This window comes from Dendropsophus ebraccatus, chromosome 10 (assembly GCF_027789765.1).
Source record: "Dendropsophus ebraccatus isolate aDenEbr1 chromosome 10, aDenEbr1.pat, whole genome shotgun sequence".
Classification (NCBI taxonomy): Eukaryota; Metazoa; Chordata; class Amphibia; order Anura; family Hylidae; genus Dendropsophus; species Dendropsophus ebraccatus.
Window position 1 is genome coordinate 96,291,020 of NC_091463.1, and position 16,706 is coordinate 96,307,725.

A 16,706-nucleotide genomic window follows, 5' to 3' on the forward strand; every position below is an offset into this window, starting at 1 on the left:
TATATGCACTATTACAGTAAGAGTGCCCCCGGCAATCACAGGTTACGGCCATAATATCTCAGCACGCAGCATTATCTTGTCCGGCCACCATGCCAGAAAGCAGATGGACCCAAATAAAGATGTCTGGTGGGCAGCAGATTTACTGGCTCCAAATTTTTCATTTGTCTCCTTCAATGACGGAGAAAATTAATCAAAAAGCAGAGAGAGTGTCTGCCGAGCGCTATAAACACTTTCACTGTGCGCTGTACACTCTACACCGCTATGTAAGCAAATCAGTGCTCAGACAGTGCCACATAGTGTAACACACACAAGGAAGACAGAAGCAACCGGGGCGCACAGAGACATTCTTAAACAATGCTGCAAAGGGATCAAGAAAGATGGCAGCAGCTGGGGCACATGGAGGGGAGGCAAGCCAAGCAGGGGGGGGGGGGGCCGCCGGCGGGCACACAGGGGGAAGCCTAATAGTGGCTCATAGGGTAAAGTGGGTGACTAATGGTGTTAGTAGAACTCTGCCCCTAATTTTGTCTCTCCTGTGCTGCTATTTTGTCATTTTGTGTTAGCTCTGCGACCAGTTACTTGCTAGATGCTTATGTGTGACGCCACTTCTATGATGGATGGTCGGTGGAATAGGTGGAATATAGCCTAGCCAGTTAGGAGGTTGTTGTGCCAGTGCTAACTCAGCACACAGGTGTGGTGGTATACCTGCTTTTAGAGTGTCTGGCTATATTGCTCCCCAATGGTCGGTGACCTGCTGGGCTGTGAGGGGTCCCTTGGGCTCTTATCACAGTGGTCCAGAGTGGAGAGATGACCCACCCGGACTGTCGGTACCGCCACCCACAGAAAGGGGAAATGACCCAAGGACGGTGTAGCTTGTGTGTAACTTGTGCCCATGTTTCGATCTTTGTCGCTATAAACCACCTTCTGCCCTGTAGTGTTGAGTTCCTTATCCTACGAGGGTGACACAAGCCCCAGTCTTAGTCACCTGAGTTGAGCTAAGTGTCCGAGTGTGTCCCGGTGTCACCTGCACTGTGAGCTAGAGTACGTATACCTTTGTGGTAGCTTTGCTCCATCCGGATCAGTTCCTGAGTTTAGGACACTGTCCTGCACTTTTAAAGATGTTCACGGCATGGGTTAGGGTGTTCTCTGCCTTGTCTTCCTTAAGTGTTTTCGCACTGTAGCGTGACTATACATGTTGCTTTAAGAAAGAGAGTCTCTGCGTTCTCCATACGTGTCTGTATACTTCAGCTGGTCTGTCCCGGACAGGGAATCTGGCAGAGCCAGGCTCCTGGCTAAGGGCCCTATTCCACCGGACGATTATTGTTCGCATAATCGTTAACGATTAACGATCTCAAACGACCGCTATTGCGAAAGACCTGAAAACGTTCACTTATTTCCATGGAATGATAATCGTTACTTATGATCGTATTTGCGATCGTTTTTTCCTTCGCTATTTCTTCGCTTTTGCGTTCGTATCTACTGCGAAGGACCGAACAACATCTTATTCAATGTGAACGTTTTGCAAACGAGCAACGATAAAAATAGGTCCAGGTTTTATAAAGTGATCAACGATTTCTCGTTTGGTCGTTAATCGTTAACTGCATTTCAACCGAACGATTATCGTTTAGATTCGAACGATTTAACGATAATCTGAACGATAATCGTCCGGTGGAATAGGGCCCTAAGTTCAGCAGGGATGCCAGATCTGTGTGTCTTGCTCCACTGAGAATCAGAGAAAAAAAACTGACTAAGTGTGGGTCTACAGTTCCTCTCCCCATGTGACTACTTCCTACAGGGTGTATGTAACAACCTCTGTGAGTGGAGAAGAGAGTGCATTGAAGAGAAGAGACTAGAGATAGGAAGGAAGAAAGAGTCTCTCATTGGTGCACAGAATCACAAAATACAATACAGAAGATGATTACAGCTGTGCAACATATACATAAATATACATAATACTGACATCTGCTGCTGTATATCCTGCATGAAGAGGTGTATTCTTTCCAGTCTGACACAGTGCTCTCTGCTGCCACCTTTGTCCATGTCAGAAACTGTCCAGAGCAGGAGAGGTTTTCTATGGGGATTTGCTGCTGCTCTGGACAGTTCCTGACATGGACAGAGGTGGCAGCAGTGAGCAGTGTGATATCTAGAATGCAATGAATATCAACTTTAAACTATGACCAATTCTTCAAACAAGATGTCACCAGGTTTCAGTAAATACCAACATATGTTTCAAATAAGCAGATATGAAAGGCCATACTAATCTATATGAGTACAGTTCAATAACAAAGTTTTGGTATAAGCTGTGTAAGTTATGTAACATATAAATAGATATATAAGTTAGTGTAGCACTGAAGGTTTGGTCATGATACAAAATGAATAGACTTCTAATAGCCTTAAATCCTAGCATTACACCTCAAAAAGTCTCATTTTCCCTCAGTCACATGAGCTAGAGAAGCAGCAGGGCCCCTTCATTTAGTGAATGACCCCCTTCCCTCACCTGCGATGTGTTTTGTATCCGCAGTAATGTTCTGAAGCGATCCGGTCCACGCATAATGTGGGCTCAGCGAACTGTGCTGCTTCTACTGTGGTTGGAGGTAAAATAATAATCTGTTCTGTTATAACAAAGTATAAGTATAGTGAGTATACTGCTATTATATGAGCATGCTATAACAAGGAATGCACATATGGCGGACATTATTACACTACGGCAACCCAACTTAGAATTTTTGTTATATATATATATATATATATATATATATATATATATATATATATATATCTCCTATAAAAAATAATTGGAAAAAATGAAAGATAAAACGATGTTGTGCTATGTAGGTAATGTGTGGAGGTGATGTGTTATGTAGGTAATGGGTTGCGGTGTTAGTGATGTGTTATGTAGGTAATGTGTGGTGTAGGTGATGTGTTATATATATATATATCTCCTATAAAAATAATTTGAAAAAATGAAAGATAAAACGATGTTGTGTTATGTAGGTAATGTGTGGTGTAGGTGATGTGTTATGTAGGTGATGTGTAGTGTAGGTGATCTGTTATGTAGGTGATCTGTTATGTAGGTGATGTGTGGTGTAGGTGATGTGTGGTGTAGGTGATCTGTTATGTAGGTGATTTGTGGTGTAGGTGATGTGTTATGTAGGTGATGTGTTATGTAGGTGATGTGTAGTGTAGGTGATCTGTTATGTAGGTGATCTTTTATGTAGGTGATGTGTGGTGTAGGTGATGTGTGGTGTAGGTGATCTGTTATGTAGGTGATTTGTGGTGTAGGTGATGTGTTATGTAGGTAATGTGTTATGTAGGTAATGTGTGGTGTAGGGGATGTGTTATGTAGGTGATGTGTGGTGTAGGTGATGTGTTATGTAGGTAATGTGTGGTGTAGGTGATGTGTTATGTAGGTGATGTGTGGTGTAGGTGATGTGTTATGTAGGTAATGTGTGGTGTAGGTGATGTGTTATGTAGGTGATGTGTTATGTAGGTAATGTGTGGTGTAGGTGATGTGTTATGTAGGTGATGTGTTATGTAGGTAATGTGTGGTGTAGGTGATGTGTTATGTAGGTAATGTGTAGTGTAGGTGATGTGTGGTGTAGGTGATCTGTTATGTAGGTGATGTGTGGTGTAGGTGATGTGTGGTGTAGGTGATATGTGGTGTAGGTGATGTGTGGTGTAGGTGATGTGTTATGTAGGTAATGTGTGGTGTAGGTGATCTGTTATATAGGTAATGTGTGGTGTAGGTGATGTGTTATGTAGGTAATGTGTGGTGTAGGTGATCTGTTATATAGGTAATGTGTGGTGTAGGTGATGTGTTATGTAGGTAATGTGTGGTGTAGGTGATCTGTTATATAGGTAATGTGTGGTGTAGGTGATGTGTTATGTAGGTAATGTGTGGTGTAGGTGATGTGTGGTGTAGGTGATCTGTTATGTAGGTGATGTGTGGTGTAGGTGATGTGTGGTGTAGGTGATGTGTGGTGTAGGTGATCTGTTATGTAGGTAATGTGTGGTGTAGGTGATCTGTTATATAGGTAATGTGTGGTGTAGGTGATGTGTTATGTAGGTAATGTGTGGTGTAGGTGATGTGTTATGCAGGTAATGTGTAGTGTAGGTGATGTGTGGTGTAGGTGATCTGTTATGTAGGTGATCTGTTATGTAGGTGATGTGTGGTGTAGGTGATGTGTGGTGTAGGTGATGTGTTATGTAGGTGATGTGTTATGTAGGTAATGTGTGGTGTAGGTGATGTGTTATGTAGGTAATGTGTGGTGTAGGTGATGTGTTATGTAGGTAATGTGTAGTGTAGGTGATGTGTTATGTAGGTAATGTGTGGTGTAGGTGATGTGTTATGTAGGTAATGTGTGGTGTAGGTGATGTGTTATGTAGGTAATGTGTAGTGTAGGTGATGTGTTATGTAGGTAATGTGTGGTGTAGGTGATGTGTTATGTAGGTAATGTGTGGTGTAGGTGATGTGTTATGTAGGTAATGTGTGGTGTAGGTGATGTGTTATGCAGGTAATGTGTAGTGTAGGTGATGTGTGGTGTAGGTGATCTGTTATGTAGGTGATGTGTGGTGTAGGTGATCTGTTATGTAGGTGATGTGTGGTGTAGGTGATGTGTGGTGTAGGTGATGTGTTATGTAGGTAATGTGTGGTGTAGGTGATGTGTTATGCAGGTAATGTGTAGTGTAGGTGATGTGTGGTGTAGGTGATCTGTTATGTAGGTGATGTGTGGTGTAGGTGATGTGTGGTGTAGGTGATGTGTGGTGTAGGTGATGTGTGGTGTAGCTGATGTGTTATGTAGGTAATGTGTGGTGTAGGTGATCTGTTATATAGGTAATGTGTGGTGTAGCTGATGTGTTATGTAGGTAATGTGTGGTGTAGGTGATCTGTTATATAGGTAATGTGTGGTGTAGGTGATGTGTTATGTAGGTAATGTTGCATGGTGTAGATGCTCTGTTATGAAGGTGATATTGTGTGGTGTTAGTGATGTTGTGAGGTGTAGGTGATGTTGGGCTATGTTGGTCATATTGTGCTATGTAGGTGATGTGCTATAAGGTTATGTTGTGCTATGTTAGTGATGTTGTGCTATGTAGATAAAGTGCTATGTTGGTAATGTTGTACTATGTTGGGGATGTTGTGCTATGTTGGTGGTGATGTTATGTAGGCAATGTTGTTCAGTGTCGGCGATCTTGTGTTATGTAGGGAATGTTATGTGGTGTTGGTAATGTTGTATTATGTAGGTAATGTTGTGTAGGTGATGTTGTGTTATGTAGGTGATGTTTTGTGGTGTTAGTGATGTTGTACTGTGTAGGTAATGTGTGGTGATAGTGATGTATTATGTAGGTAATGTTGTGTGGTGTTAGTGATGTGTTATGTAGGTAATGTTGTGTGGTGTTAGTGATGTGTTATGTAGGTAATGTTGTGTGGTGTTAGTGATGTGTTATGTAGGTAATGTTGTGTGGTGTTAGTGATGTGTTATGTAGGTAATGTTGTGTGGTGTTAGTGATGTGTTATGTAGGTAATGTGTGGTGATAGTGATGTATTATGTAGGTAATGTTGTGTGGTGTTAGTGATGTGCTATGTAGGTGTTGTGTGGCGTTCGTGATGTATTATGTAGGTAATGTTGTGTGGTGTTAGTGATGTGTTATGTAGGTAATGTTGTGTGGTGTTAGTGATGTGTTATGTAGGTAATGTTGTGTGGTGTTAGTGATGTGTTATGTAGGTAATGTTGTGTGGTATTAGTGATGTGCTATGTAGGTGATGTGTGGCGTTCGTGATGTATTATGTAGGTAATGTTTTCTGCTGTTGGTGATCTATGATGTAGGTAATGTGTGGTGTTCGTGATGTTGTGCTATGTAGGTAAAGTTGTATGGTGTTGGTGATGTGTTATGTAGGCAATGTTGTGTGGTGATGTTGTTATGATGATGTGGGTGATGTTCTGATGTTGTGCTATGTCTTTGACATTATGTTTTGCTGTTGTTACTGTGATGATTAGTTGACGCTCTTCCTCCTGTCCCTGCTGTAGGCGTGCAGAGCCAACACTGTGCAGGAGACTGTGCAAGCTTGGAAAAAATATCAGGAAGACTGTGAGACCAAGATGAGGACAGTTCCTCCACTGACCGGTGAGCAAAAGAGTAAGGGCCCTATTCCACCGGATTATTATGTTTTGCATAATTGTTAAAGATTAACAATCTCAAACAACCGCTATTGCGAAAGACCTGAAAACGTTCACTCATTTCCATGGAATGATAATCGTTACTTCTGATCATATTTGCGATAATTTTTTCTTTGCTATTTCTTCGCTATTGCGTTCGTATCTACTGCAAACGACCGAACAATGTCTTATTCAATGCAAACGTTTTGCGAACGAGCAACGATAAAAATAGGTCCAGGTCTTATAAAGCGATCAACGATTTCCCGTTCGGTTGTTAATCGTTAATTGCATTTCAACCGAATGATTATTGTTTAGATTCGAACGATTTAACGATAATCTGAACGATAATCGTCCGGTGGAATAGGGCCCTAAGGGTCCTTTGACATAACTTGGCATGGGGTGCAGGTGAGCACCGATCAGTGAGATCAGCGTTCGCTTGCAGTGCCTTTACACAAAACTATTAATTGAGCAATCAGGCTGCACGAACAATCCCTGTATCGTTCATGTGGCTATTTAAAAAAGGAAAACTGACAGCATAGATCTGCATATATCCAAGCATTGCATACATACCGCCAGCACTGCGGTCTGAAGATGCAGCATCACAAGCAGCGCTGGCGGTATCTATGCAGTGCTTGTGTGCTAGGCAGCTGGCAGCCCGGATATATGCAGATATGCTGTCAGTTTCCCTTTGCTATCGGCTGCACATCTCCTGTTTACACAAGGATTTTTGGACAGATCAGTGACACTTTTACTCGGGCCGATTATTGGCTGAAGGAGCGTTTCTAGGAACACTTTTGGCCAATAATCACCCTGTGTAAAAGGCCCTTTAGAATTAGAAGTCTTTACCAATCAGAGAAGAAACAAGATGGGTGTTGCCAATGATGAGAGCAACCATGAGACCGTGCAGGTCTGTAATCTGTCTACAGGTTGATTTACAATACTGACAGACTATAGTCAGACTACCTGGACTATAGACACCAGTTCAGACTGCTGGAACACGCAGGGTCTTTTATGACCAGTGTACCAGGATTTCTGTCACACCTGTACAGCGCCATCACCTGTGTATCTCATGTTTTGCAGGTGTCTTCTGTAACCGCACATTTGATATGTATGTGTGCTGGGGAGATGCTGCGGCTAACACCACCCATGCAGAGCCATGTCCATCCTATCTGCCCTGGTACCCTCAAGGTGAGAAGATTGGGGGAAGGAACTGACCCAGGGGTCGATTCCAGATAACTGCCCCTAATGCATCCTCTCTGTTCCACAGTGACCGGCGGCTTTGTATTCCGTCGCTGCGGTTCAGACGGTCAGTGGGTTCGGGATGAGGCGGACGTGCCCTGGAGGGATCACTCTCAGTGCGAGAACATCGACCCTGAACAGGAGCAGTCACATGTAAGAGACTGTCGTCACTATGTAGCTACAAAGGGAAAATCTTGCGATCAGACATCCCTTCAACTTTGTTTTTAAAACAGTCCTGAATATGTGATGGGACAGTCCTGATTATATGATGGGACAGTCCTGATTATATGATGGGACATTCCTGATTATGTGATGGGACAGTCCTGATTATGTGATGGGATAGTCCTGATTATATGATGGGACAGTCCTGATTATATGATGGGACAGTCCTGATTATATGATGGGACAGTCCTGATTATATGATGGGACATTCCTGATTATGTGATGGGATGGTCCTGATTATATGATGGGACAGTCCTGATTATGTGATGGGACAGTCCTGATTATGTGATTGGACAGTCCTGATTATGTGATGGGACAGTCCTGATTATGTGATGGGACAGTCCTGATTATATGATGGGACAGTCCTGATTATGTGATTGGACAGTCCTGATTATGTGATGGGACAGTCCTGATTATGTGATTGGACAGTCCTGATTATGTGATGGGACAGCCTGATTATGTGATGGGACAGTCCTGATTATGTGATTGGACAGTCCTGATTATGTGATGGGACAGTCCTGATTATATGATGGGACAGTCCTGATTATATGATGGGACAGTCCTGATTATGTGATGGGACAGTCCTGATTATATGATGGGACAGTCCTGATTATGTGATTGGACAGTCCTGATTATGTGATGGGACAGCCTGATTATGTGATGGGACAGTCCTGATTATGTGATGGGACAGTCCTTATTATATGATGGGACAGTCCTGATTATGTGATGGGACAGTCCTGATTATGTGATGGGACAGTCCTGATTATATGATGGGACAGTCCTGATTATGTGATTGGACAGTCCTGATTATGTGATGGGACAGTCCTGATTATATGATGGGACAGTCCTGATTATATGATGGGACAGTCCTGATTAAATGATGGGACAGTCCTGATTATATGATGGGACAGTCCTGATTAGGTTCACACAAAGTATTAACAACAGCTGTTGTTTGACACTCAAAATAAACGGCCGTTGTCTTGAATGTCAAACAACAACATTGAAGATTGCATTGAATTCTATGCAGAACAGCCGTAAATAATTGACATGTCAATTATTTCCACGGCCATAGGGAACAACAACTGTTGTTCAATACATTGTGTGAACAACGGCCATTGTTTGCATTGACTTCAATGCTACACATTTTTTAATGAGAAGAATGGATGTTGTTTTAAAGGGGTTATCCAGCGCTACAAAAACATGGCCACTTTTCCCCCTACTGTTGTCTCCAGTTCAGGTGCGGTTTGCAATTAAACTCCATTTACTTCAATAGAACTGAGTTTCAAAATCCCACCCAATCTGGAGACAAGAGTAGGGGGAAAGTGGCCATGTTTTTGTAGCGCTGGATAACCCCTTTAATTGCAAACAAAGGTCAGTCTTATCATAAAAAGTATGTTGTGTGAACATAGCCTAAGGCTATGTACACACTACGTATTTTTATGACAAGAACGTCCTCTGTTAGCAAATAAAACAACAGCTGTTCTTGTCATAAAATAATGAGCAGCATTGTAATCAAGGCAAACGGCCGTTGTTCACACTGTTCCCTACAGTCAGACAAATTATTGACAGTACAATTATTTGCGTCCGTTGTTTAGAAACAGTGGCCCCAAATAATTGACAGTATACACACTGTGGGGGAGATTTATCAAAGGGTGTAAAATTTAGACTGGTGCAAACTGCCCACAGCAACCAATCACAGCTCCTCTTTCCTTTCAGCGCTGCCTAAAGCTGAGCTGTGATTGGCTGCTGTGGGCAGTTTGCACCAGTCTAAATTTTACACCCTTTGATAAATCTCCCCCTGTGTGTCTGTCATGCCGTCCGTAGTGTGCCTGGATATGAATGGTTAATTGATTTCCAGGGACGCCCATAGGGCTGCAGGATTTCATCGATTTTAAAATAATGTTCATACTGGATTATCGACTGGATGAGCATGTAAGACAGCGGCCGTTGTCTGACACCACCAACAATGGCCGTGTCAAAAAATGGCCATTGTTTTACATGGTGTGAAGATGGCCTAACACTGTAAAATATCTAATCCCGGCCTTCTATAAAATGATGCATATTAATCAGCCCATAACTCCTATTACCCTGCAATTACTGTCTCTGACCCCTATATAGCACTGTATAATAATACCCCTGACCCCTATATAACCCTGTAATAATAATGCCCCTGACCCCTATATAACCCTGTAATAATAATACCCCAGACCCCTATATAACACTGTATAATAATACCCCTGACCCCTATATAACACTGTATAATAATAACCCTCACCCCTATATAGCACTGTATAATAATACCCCTGACCCCTATATAGCACTGTATAATAATACCCCTGACCCCTATATAACCCTGTAATAATAATACCCCAGACCCCTATATAACACTGTATAATAATGCCCCTGACCCCTATATAACACTGTATAATAATACCCCTGACCCCTATATAACACTGTAATAATATTACCCCTGACCCCTATATAACACTGTATAATGATACCCTGACCCCTATATAACACTGTATAATAATACCCCTGACCCCTATATAACACTGTATAATGATACCCTGACCCCTATATAACACTGTATAATAATACCCCTGACCCCTATATAACCCTGTAATAATATTACCCCTGACCCCTATATAACACTGTATAATAATACCCCTGACCCCTATATAGCACTGTATAATAATACCCTGACCCCTATATAACACTGTATAATAATACCCCTGACCCCTATATAGCACTGTATAATAATACCCCTGACCCCTATATAACACGGTATAATAATACCCCCGACCACTATATAACACTGTATAATAATGCCCCTGACCCCTATATAACCCTGTAATAATATTACCCCTGACCCCTATATAACACTGTATAATAATACCCCCGACCCCTATATAACACTGTATAATAATACCCCTGACCCCTATATAACACTGTATAATGATACCCTGACCCCTATATAGCACTGTATAATAATACCCCTGACCCCTATATAACACTGTATAATAATACCCCTGACCCCTATATAACATGGTATAATAATACCCCCGACCCCTATATAACACTGTATAATAATACCCCTGACCCCTATATAACACTGTATAATGATACCCTGACCCCTATATAGCACTGTATAATAATACCCCTGACCCCTATATAACACTGTATAATAATACCCCTGACCCCTATATAACACTGTATAATAATACCCCTGACCCCTATATAACACTGTATAATACCCTGACCCCTATATAGCACTGTATAATAATACCCCTGACCCCTACATAACACTGTATAATAATACCCCTGACCCCTATATAACACTGTATAATGATACCCTGACCCCTATATAGCACTGTATAATAATACCCCTGACCCCTATATAACACTGTATAATACCCCTGACCCCTATATAACCCTGTAATAATAATGCCCCTGACCCCTATATAACACTGTATAATAATACCCCTGACCCCTATATAACACTGTATAATAATACCCCTGACCCCTATATAACACTGTATAATAATACCCCTGACCCCTATATAACACTGTATAATAATGCCCCTGACCCCTATATAACCCTGTAATAATAATGCCCCTGACCCCTATATAACCCTGTAATAATATTACCCTTGACCCCTATATAACACTGTATAATAATACCCCTGACCCCTATATAACATGGTATAATAATACCCCCGACCCCTATATAACACTGTATAATAATACCCCTGACCCCTATATAACACGGTATAATAATACCCCCGACCCCTATATAACACTGTATAATAATACCCCTGACCCCTATATAACACTGTATAATAATACCCTTGACCCCTATATAACACTGTATAATAATGCCCCTGACCCCTATATAACCCTGTAATAATAATGCCCCTGACCCCTATAATAACACTGTATAATAATACCCCTGACCCCTATATAACACTGTATAATAATGCCCCTGACCCCTATATAACACTATAATAATACCCTGACCCCTATAACACTGTATAATAAAACCCCTGACCCCTATATAACACTGTATAATAATGCCCCTGACCCCTATATAACCCTGCATAATAATACCCCTGACCCCTATATAACACGGTATAATAATACCCCCGACCCCTATATAACACGGTATAATAATACCCCCGACCCCTATATAACACTGTATAATATTACCCCTGACCCCTATATAACACTGTATAATAATACCCCTGACCCCTATATAACACTGTATAATAATACCCCTGACCCCTATATAACCCCACTGTATAATAATACCCCTGACCCCTATATAACATAGTAACATAGTAACATAGTAACATAGTAAATAAGGTTGAAAGAAGACAAGAGTCCATCAGGTTCAACCTAGGAAAATCCTACTGTGTTGATCCAGGAAGGCGAAAAACCCCTATGGGGCAGAAGACAAACGCCCCACCACAGGGAGAAACTCCCCCCCCCTCCCCCGACTGCAATGGCAACCAGAACAATCCCCGGATCAACGTATCACCAGAAATCTAATGCCCATAACTTGTAATATTATATTTTTCAAGAAAAGCATCCAGGCCTCCCTTGAACTTATTTAATGAATCAGCCATGACAACATCATGTGGCAGAGAGTTCCACAGTCTTACCGCTCGTACAGTAAAGAACCCGCGTCGATGCTGATGATGAAATCTTCTTTCCTCTAGACGTAGAGGATGCCCCCTTGTCATTGTTACAGACCTAGGAGTAAAAAGACCACTACAAAGATCTCTGTACTGTCCATTCATATATTTGTACATTGTGATCAGATCGCCCCTAAGACGTCTTTTTTCTAGCGTAAATAACCCCAAGCGTGATAACCTGTCCTGGTACTGTAACCCACCCATTCCCTTAATGACCTTTGTTGCCCTCCTCTGCACCCGCTCTAGTTCAGCTGTGTCCTTCTTATATACCGGTGCCCAAAACTGTACACAGTATTCCATGTGTGGTCTGACCAGTGATTTATAAAGAGGCAAAACTATGTTCTCATCTTTAGCATCTATACCTCTTTTGATGCACCCCATTATTTTATTAGCCTTGGCAGCTGCTGCCTGGCACTGATCACTAAAGTTGAGCTTACTGTCCACCAATACCCCCAGGTCCTTTTCGGAAGTAGTTTTACCCAGTGTTTTATTATTTAGCACATAACTGTACTTATTATTTCTATGGCCCAAATGCATAACCTTACATTTATCCACATTAAACTTCATTTGCCATTTCTCCGCCCAAGCCTCTAGCTTCTCCAAATCCCTCTGTAATATGATATTATCCTCCTCTGTACTGATTACTTTACCCAGTTTAGTATCATCTGCAAAAATGGAGATTCTACTCTGTAGCCCCTCTACAAGATCATTAATAAAAATATTAAAAAGAAGTGGACCCAACACTGACCCCTGTGGTACCCCACTAGTAACTAAAACCCAATCTGAATATGTTCCATCAATGACCACCCTCTGTTTTCTATCACACAACCAGTTACTTACCCATTTGCATACGTTTTCCCCGAGTCCCAGTATCCTCATTTTGTAGACCAACCTTTCATGCGGCACAGTATCAAATGCCTTTGAAAAGTCCAGATACACAACATCCACAGCCTCCCCCAGGTCCAGTCTATAACTTACCTCTTCATAGAAGCCGATCAGATTAGTCTGACAGGACCGATCCCTCATAAATCCATGCTGGTGCTGCGTCATAAGATTATTTTCATTAAGATACTCCAGTATAGCATCTCTTACAATCCCCTCAAATACTTTACCTACTATAGATGTTAGACTTACAGGCCTGTAGTTTCCAGGATCACTCCTTGACCCCTTCTTGAATATTGGTACCACATTAGCTATGCGCCAGTCCTGTGGAAGAATCCCTGTCGTAATAGAATCTTTAAATAATAGGAATAACGGTCTGTCCAACACAGTATTTAATTCTTGCAAAACTCTAGGATGGATACCTTCTGGGCCCGGTGACTTATGGATTTTAATGTTTTTAAGGCGTTTCCCCACTTCTTGTTGTGTTAGGCAGGTGAGATTTATGGGAGGATTAACATTATCCCTAGTCATGTCGTCTGTTATGGGATTCTCCTCTGTGAATACAGTAGAGAAGAATGTATTTAGTAGATTGGCCTTTTCCTCTTCCCCCTCCACCATTACACCCAGATTATTTTTGAGGGGACCAACATTTTCGGTTTTAAGTCTTTTGTTATTTATATAGGTGAAGAACATTTTGGGATTTGTTTTACTTTCTGTGGCTATCCTTCTTTCTGTTGCTATTTTTGCTTCTTTTATTTGCGTTTTACACATTCTATTCTTCTGTCTATAGTTGCTCAATGCTTCCCCACTACCTTCTTGTTTTAGTAGTCTGAATGCTTGTTTCTTATCATTTATTGCACCCCTTACAGCTGTAGTTAACCACATTGGATTTCTCTTATTTCTACTACGTTTATTCCCATATGGTATGTGTCGTTCACACGATTTACCCAGGATGCTCTTAAATATGTCCCATTTCTCTTGTGTACTTTTATTTCTGAAGGCATTGTCCCAGTCTATGTTCCCAAGGTCCTCTCTTAGTTTTTGGAAATTAGCCTTCCTGAAATTTAATGTTTTTGTAGCCCCTCTGCTAATCATTTTATTGAAGGATAATTGAAAACTTACTTTGTTATGGTCACTATTACCTAGGTGACCCCCCACCTCTATTTTTGATATTCTGTCGGGCCTATTGGTTAAGATCAGGTCCAGAAGGGCCCCCCCTCTTGTTGGTTCCTCTACTAGTTGGGAAAGGTAATTATCTTTTACTATTTCCAAAAACACGCTTCCCTTCCTGGAGCTGCAGGTTTCTGCTTTCCAGTTGATATTTGGGTAGTTAAAGTCCCCCATAATAATGACTTCCCCCTGCTTCGCTGCCGCATCTATTTGTCTTATAAGAAGATTTTCTGATTCTTCCACTATACTTGGAGGTTTATAACTCACTCCTATAAGAATTTTATTATTCTTTGTCCCTCCCCTTATTTCTACCCAAAGAGACTCCACATTATCATCACATATATCCTCCCGCAGAATAGGCTTAAGGCATGATTTAACATATAGACAGACCCCTCCCCCTTTCTTATTTTTACGGTCATTTCTGAATAGACTATAACCCTGGATATTAACGGCCCAGTCATAGGTCTCGTCCAGCCATGTCTCGCTTATCCCCACTATATCATATTTCTCTTCAACCATTATGAGTTCTAATTCCTCAGCTTTATTAGTGAGGCTTCGAGCATTAGTATACATACATTTAATATATTTGTCCATATTCCCTTTCCTTTTATCACTAGTGACTATTCTAACCCCTCCCGCCGCTCCACCCCCAGTTCCATAATCTAGGCCCAGCTCTCCATCTACTCTGTCTTCACTTACTATATTGTAGTTGCCCTCCCCCCCGGTCCCTAGTTTAAACACTCCTCCAACCTCTTAGCCATCTTCTCCCCCAGCACGGCTGCACCCTCCCCATTGAGATGCAGCCCGTCCCTACCGTAGAGCCTGTAACCGACCGAGAAGTCGGCCCAGTTCTCCATGAACCCAAACCCCTCTATTCTACACCAGCTCTTGAGCCACTTATTTACCTCCCTAATCTCCCGCTGTCTCTCAGGTGTGGCTCGTGGTACAGGTAATATTTCGGAAAAAATCACCTTGGAGGTCCTAGTTTTAAGCTTCCTGCCTAAGTCCCTGAAATCATTTTTAAGGACCCGCCACCTACCTCTAACTTTATCATTGGTGCCAATGTGCACCATGACTGCTGGGTCATCGCCAGCCCCTCCCAGTAATCTGTCAGCCCGATCCGCGATGTGACGAACTCGAGCGCCAGGAAGGCAACACACTGTTCGACGATCCCGGTCTTTGTGACAGATTGCCCTGTCTGTCCCCCTAATAATTGAGTCCCCCACTACCAGTACCTGCCTGGCCTGCCCTGAACTCCTGTTTCCCACCTTACTGGAGCAGACACCCCCCTGGCTTTCAGAGGCAGTGTCCTGCTGCAGCAATGCCACCCCTGAATCAACATCCCCCTCATCCGCCAATTTGGCAAACTTGTTGGGGTGTGCCAGATCAGGACTGGCCTCCCTCACACTCTTCCCTCTACCCCTTTTTCTAACTGTGACCCAACTAGCTGCCTCTTCCTCCTGTACCTCCATGCTATCACACTCTCCCCCATCTACCCCTTGGAGTGCTTGCTCAGTGAGAAGCAGACCCCTTTCCAGTTTGCCAATGCATCTCAATCGTTGCAGCTGCTCATTTAGATCCAGGATCTGGGCTTCCAAACCAGCAACATGCACACATCTCCCACAATGGTATGCACCCTCGATCGGTTGATCAAGGATTGCATACATCGCACAAGATGTACATTGGGCCGCATTGTCAAACATGGCGCTCATTTATATGGGGATATTATGTATAAAGAAAGAAAAAACAAACAAGCAACAAAAGCAAACAATGTGTTCAAAAGCAAATAAACAATTTGTTTTCCTCTAAAACTCCCCGAATCTAAAGTCCCAGAATATTAAAGTCCCACACTTGAGACAAAAACACACTTCAGATCAAAAACTCGCACGCTCCAAAACTCGCTCACAATACAATATAGAAGTACTTAGCTTGCAGAGTTTGTTGCTTCTGGCTCCTGTGTTTGACACTGTATAATAATACCCCTGACCCCTATATAACACTGTATAATAATACCCCTGACCCCTATATAACACTGTATAATAATACCCCTGACCCCTATATAACACTGTATAATAATACCCCTGACCCCTATATAACACGGTATAATAATACCCCCGACCCCTATATAACACGGTATAATAATACCCCTGACCCCTATATAACACTGTATAATAATACCCCTGACCCCTATATAACACGGTATAATAATACCCCTGACCCCTATATAACACTGTATAATAATACCCCTGACCCCTATATAACACGGTATAATAATACCCCTGACCCCTATATAACACTGTATAATAATACCCTGACACCTATATAGCACTGTATAATAATACCCCTG

The 16,706-nt window shown here is 42.1% G+C and overlaps 2 protein-coding genes across 9 annotated transcripts in view; one reads left to right on the forward strand and one right to left on the reverse strand.

Moving 5' to 3' along the window:
• The window catches only part of GIPR (gastric inhibitory polypeptide receptor), a 130,091-nt gene that overhangs the window by 96,426 nt on the left and 16,959 nt on the right, over positions 1-16,706 (forward strand). For 6 of the 7 annotated variants that reach the window (XM_069985576.1, XM_069985574.1, XM_069985575.1 and 3 more), the window contains 4 exons: positions 2,519-2,591; positions 6,024-6,132; positions 7,233-7,340; positions 7,420-7,544. In XM_069985576.1, the coding sequence (XP_069841677.1) occupies positions 2,550-2,591; positions 6,024-6,132; positions 7,233-7,340; positions 7,420-7,544 (384 nt within the window). In that variant the 5' untranslated portion in view covers positions 2,519-2,549. The remainder of the gene's footprint in view (positions 1-2,518; positions 2,592-6,023; positions 6,133-7,232; positions 7,341-7,419; positions 7,545-16,706) is intronic. The other variant, XM_069985580.1, reaches the window with a different exon arrangement.
• EML2 (EMAP like 2) overlaps positions 1-16,706 on the reverse strand; it is a 102,431-nt gene that overhangs the window by 61,043 nt on the left and 24,682 nt on the right. For both annotated transcript variants that reach the window (XM_069985571.1, XM_069985570.1), the window contains exon 2: positions 2,495-2,579. The gene's annotated coding sequence lies outside the window, so the exon portion shown is untranslated. The remainder of the gene's footprint in view (positions 1-2,494; positions 2,580-16,706) is intronic.